The sequence below is a fragment of the Triticum dicoccoides genome, chromosome 6B (genome assembly GCF_002162155.2).
Source record: "Triticum dicoccoides isolate Atlit2015 ecotype Zavitan chromosome 6B, WEW_v2.0, whole genome shotgun sequence".
Lineage (NCBI taxonomy): Eukaryota > Viridiplantae > Streptophyta > Magnoliopsida > Poales > Poaceae > Triticum > Triticum dicoccoides.
In genome coordinates this window covers 680,563,387-680,568,843 of record NC_041391.1, presented here as the reverse complement: position 1 = coordinate 680,568,843, position 5,457 = coordinate 680,563,387, and the positions used below count along the sequence as shown (strand labels likewise).

General features: G+C 48.2%; 1 protein-coding gene across 1 annotated transcript in view; it reads right to left on the bottom strand.

The window, feature by feature from the left end:
* Positions 1-4,810: 4,810 nt before the first annotated feature.
* LOC119321486 overlaps positions 4,811-5,457 on the bottom strand; it is a 6,333-nt gene continuing 5,686 nt past the window's right edge. The window contains exons 2-4 of the mRNA XM_037595146.1: positions 5,268-5,364; positions 4,998-5,175; positions 4,811-4,908 (exon numbers count right to left, since the gene is read on the bottom strand). Of these exons, the coding sequence (XP_037451043.1) occupies positions 4,811-4,908; positions 4,998-5,175; positions 5,268-5,364 (373 nt within the window). The remainder of the gene's footprint in view (positions 4,909-4,997; positions 5,176-5,267; positions 5,365-5,457) is intronic.

The following is a 5,457-nucleotide window of genomic DNA, read 5'->3' as shown; positions in this document are numbered from 1 at the left end:
GCGAGCGGTCGGCGCGAGGAGGTGGAGAGGCGCGGGACGAGGACGAGGCAGGAGGTCGCGCGAGGTGGAGGAGGACGCGGCAGGTGAGGGAGGAGGCGGTGGAGGCCGGCTCCGAGGCGGACGGGCGCGGCTCTGGTCGGTGGGTCGAGGGGCTTGGCCGGCGGCGCGGCTTGGGTACAGCTCCGGCGAGGGGCTTGAGGCCGCGGGGAAGGAGCCGCGCAGAGAGGCGGTGCTCGGTGGCGGGGCGGCGATGCAACAGGGTGGCAGCCTGGGAGAAGACGAGAGGGCGAGGATGAGGGGATCGGGAGGAGTTGGGGACGGGCGCTGGGGCTCTCCTCTCCTGGCGGCGCTCGAACGGGAGACGAGGGAGAGATCAGGGGAGATGGGGATCGAGGACGATCCCGATCGGGACGAGTGGCTGGCGGCGGAAGGGGACGAGGAGGGGGAATGGTCGATGGGAGCGCTCGGGCTAGGGTTAGGGCAGCGGTTGCGGCTGGGCCTTGGGCCTAGGGAGACTGGGCCGGCCTGGTGGGGAGGAGAATGGCCAGAGGCCTGGTGGGCTGGCAGAGGCCTAGCTGGGTCTCTCCCTCACTCTAATGAAAAAATAAAATAGAATAGAGAAAAGAAAGAAAAGAAAGAGAGGTTAGTGGAAAGATTTGCGCATGGGGATCATTTTCTCGGACTCGCAAAAATGCGCTTGTTCCAAGAAAAATAGAAAGGCCACGATTGAAAGATTTAAATTCAAATTCATTTGAATTAATTCAAATGATTTGAATAGGAAGTGAGGGTTGGGAAGGTCCAAAAATGTTCGGATTTTTGGTGGAGCTCCGGAAAATGATGAAAGAAATTATGGGCAAGGTTGGAGACCAAGAATTGAGATAACAAAGGCATTGGGATTTATTTGCAAGTGGGTTATGGTTAATTCCAAATAAATGGAATATTTACTATAGCTCTCTAAATATCGAGAGGATATGTTTTAAAGAGAAATCACCATGTGAATATCCCTCGATTTAAATAGGTCAACGATCTATGCAATTTATTTAGTTGAGTTTTAAAAAAAATAAATGGCATGATGACATGATGCGATGCAAAGATAAAAGAGCAAGCACAAAAGAAACACACGGCGAAACTCGGAATAGCTGGAAGGCATCCGAAGCTCCGGTCTTGGGGCGTCACATTACATTTGTGAGGAAAACAACAAGTGCGGACTTGGAAACGAGGGAGAATAGAACCCGAAAGTTAAGCGTGCTCAGGCTGGGGTAGCGAGAGGATGGGTGACCGTTCGGGAAATTAGATGATTTGGAATGATGAGGGGTGATTAGAGATTAGAGATTAAATTTGGCAGTGGTGAGGGGTGATTAGAGATTAGGGGTTAAAATAATTAAAAAAATTGAAAATTGAAAAAAAATCAAATATTTTTTACAAAATTTTCAAAAAAAAATTCAAAAAAAATACCTTTAGTACCGGTTGGTAACACCAACCGGTACTAAAGGTCCCCCATACCACGGCACGAGCTCATGCCACGTGGTGGGCCTTTAGTGGCAGTTCGTGCCGAACCATACTACTAGGAAAAGGCCTACTAATGGCGCACTGGTTTTGCCTACTAATGGCGCACTACTGGTGCGCCATTAGTATCACGCCACTAGTATTTTTTACTAATGGCGCACCACTGGTGCGCCATTAGTATCTGGTGTACTAATGGCGCACCATGCAGTGCGCCATTAGTTTTGCCCATAGTGCGCCACTAGTGTCTGCTATACTAATGGCGCACCACATGGTAGTGCGCCATTAGTAACAATTTTTTTAATTTTTTTTTCTTAATATCAGGTCACTATTTCACATATGAGAAATCCAACACATATATATACAACAAGCATCCATATAACAATCATAGCCAACACACAAGTTCCATCATATATACATACATAGCCAACACATAGTTCCATCGTTACATATTACAAAAATTTCACATTGTTCATCCAACACCGTTATCCATCAATTCACAAAAGTTTCACATTGATACAAAATAAAAATGCAAATGGAAAAGAAGCACTCCATCCGTGCAAGCTTCCGTGATTTAAATCAAATCTGCAAAATGATAAACAAGTTAGAAGAAGAAGAAGAAGAAGAAGACTGAGCATATAATTAAGCTCTAAGTTAGCATATTAGAGCCAACTTAGGTAAAATGAAGCTAACCTATAGGAAACTAAGTATATTAGAGATAACATAGGTAACTAAGTATATATATCAATTTGGAGATCTGACATACCTGACAAAGTTCAGTTCTCATGCATTGTTCTTCTCCTTCTCCTTCTCCTTCCTCAGCCTGATGCGCCAAGAGCGGCGAGGCGGTGGAGACAGTGGAGGCAGTGGGATGTAGTCTTCTACCATAATTGGCGTGGTCATGTCGCCCAGCTGTGGGATCGCCGGCACCACCACCGGTGCGTGGTCATTGTCAGGCACCACCACCATCGCGAGGCCACCTTCAGGCACGACCATCGCTAGGTCATCCTCAGCCACCTCCATCTCTTGCCCATGGTCAGCCACCACCATCTCTTGCCCATGGTCAGCCACCACCATCTCTTGCCCTTGGTCAGCCACCACCAGTGCTAGGTCATCCTCAGCCTGATGCCCATCGTCATCCTGCAGCTCCTCATCCCCGCTCTGCTCCTCTTCTCCCGCACTCCAGTCCGGATCATCCTTCTTGTTGTCTATGCTACTGCCAGAATCTCTGCTGCTTTCGCTACAGCCAGAATCGCTGCTGCTTTCGCTACAGCCAGAATCGCTGTTGCTTTCGCTAAAGCCAGAATAGCTGCTGCCAGTGTCGCTGCTGCTGCTCCCATTACCTGTCCAAAATGCAACAATGACCGTTAACAATCGATGTGAGACAAAGCCAAATGTAGAGGAATAAGAAGAGGCAGAACGTACCGGCATCATCATCGTCAGCGTAGCGCATGCGACACATAGTCATGTTGAACACCTTCACGATGAGCATGGTGGCGTCGTCGTCGTACCTGAAGAGAAGGAAGTACCCCGGCCGCAGGTCGTAGGCACGGTAGAACTTCTCCCACCCACGAGACAAGTACATGTGGCCCTCATTGATCACCAACTCCACATCCCACTGCCTGCGAAACCCGCTGCCGGCCTGTCGCAGCTTCACATTATTTGACGGATCTTCACCCATCAGCATGTTCATAAAACTGTCAGGCAGCCTGTGCAGTTTGGGACAATGAGTGATGTAGCAAACAAGAGATATCATAATGAGATGGGTGAAGGGGAGATCTCTCGTTTTATATACCTGCGTCATGGATGATACTGAAGTCTCAAGTATGATAGTGAAGAACTCGGAAGCATCCAACTTGTACTGCGGTGTCGCAGAGCGGCGGTGGCTGCTTCCCGCCATCTCTGATAAGTAGCAGAAGAGACCAATTAGTACCCTTACAACAGATCATAAAACATGCATGATAACAGGCATTAGTCGCAAGTATCCCATGTGTCCTATTTTTAGCAAAGTCATGCTAAAATTCACGGAAAATTTTAGCATGACCTTTGCTGAAAATAGGACATATGGAGTACCCGAATTTGCCGGAATGGAAGTTAATCGATATTCCGGCAAACTCAAGGGCCTCTTGGGGTACCTGCACAATCATCACGACACGATGGTCGGAGACAAAACCGAGCAAACTAGCAAAATCATCAGAAATTTTTTTCCGTAAAAGATGCTCATCATCTTTACAAGTCTTTCTCAATGTGATCACAAGTAATTCAGAGGCATCACAAGTAATTCAGAGCAAAGAAACAGCTTAATCCATGCCTCAGCTTATCAACAGTCATTACTTGTCAAATAAAGAAGAAGGAACAATTTATTTGTGACATAGTTACAAATGATGACAGAATGAAGCAAACACCCTACACTAGCCTAAAAACAAGTGAAGTTTCACCCATATAAGAACAAGTGAATTCTAGTCACATTGAATCCGAAAGAGAATGCAAAATGCTACTTGGTATTTTCAATCTGAATACTGCATAAATAGTGTTGGAATCTTGGTAATACACTAGTTCTAGAAGAAGTAGACAGACATATATACATCCATCTAATTCTAGAGGAAGTAGACAGAAATATGCATGAACCATCTAGCATTCAAACATATATCCGGAGGACTTGAGGATTCTTTAGTCCAAACAATACATGAACAGCTGCCGATATGCTTTTCTATAGACAAAATCTCTTGTCGTAAACGGAAGACGGGAAACATCAAAACTAGCAGAAGCAGACCAAATGTGCATATATTCTATTTAGTACTTGACACAGTACTTGCCATAGTAATAGTCAATGTTTCGCATTACTAAATGACCATTATTCCAAAATGACCCTAAAATCTTCATATGGCATCTCCAAAATGACCATTATCTCACTAAATGACCAAAATGAACATGTAACAGCAATCTGTGCACACATTTGACTAGATGATCATTACTATGATATTTTGACAGCAATATGTAGACACAGTCTGATGGAAAATTTAGCATGAGTAGTTTTGATAGTTTTTCAGTTTTGAGTTTTGACATACAGTTTTGACATACAAAGGGACCAACAACAATTGATTATCTCACAGAGTTTATATACAAACAATAAATTGATTTCCTGGAAAAGCATTTCTTTCAAATTTTGGGCATCAACAGTTTCAACAGGGACAAAGTTTGTGATCCTTATATAATGCTTGGTTATGTAAGTCAGCAAGTGTACATTACCTGGTGTTCAAAAGCCATGGCTAGTGTTCTGAACTTCTGGATCTTGATCTCCTTGTGCCTAATCACCTGTCCCTGTCAACTCTGTAAGCTGCACAAGCTCTAGTGCAGATTGCAACACCTCATCCTCCTCCCGGCCACGATCTGCCACGTCGTCAGCTGCCAAGTCACAGGCAAACCCCTCTCTGCCAGAACCCGAAACGCACACGCACATCAAACAACGGCAACAGGAGCGCGGAGTAGATGACCCGCCGTCCCGGAGTCGCCGGCGGGCTCGGCCGGGTCGTCGGGGGCAGGCGCGGCGGGCGAGGGCCGCTTGGGGGCGGCGGGCCGGCGGGGCCGGGGCGTCGAGGAGGAGCGCAGGAACTTCCATGCGAAGACGACGGCGATGGCGAAGCCCGCGACGGCGCCGAAGGACCCCGCGCTCTGCCAAGTGAGCCAGCTAGGGTTAGGGTTGGACGGGCGGGCGGGGCGAGCGGAGGGGGAGGGGAGCCCTGCGGGCGGGCGAGCGCGCTTACCTTGTGGCGGAAGAGGAGGGCGACGAGGTCGGAGATCCGGCGGTTGAGGGCCCGGGCGACGCGGCGCACCAGCGAGACGGCGTCCTGCTCGGCGGCACTGGGAGCAGTCTCCTCCTCGTCCTCGTCCTCCTCCTAGTCCTCCTCCTCCGTCTCGGGGCGCGGGGTCGTGGGGGGCGGCGGCGCGGGGGAG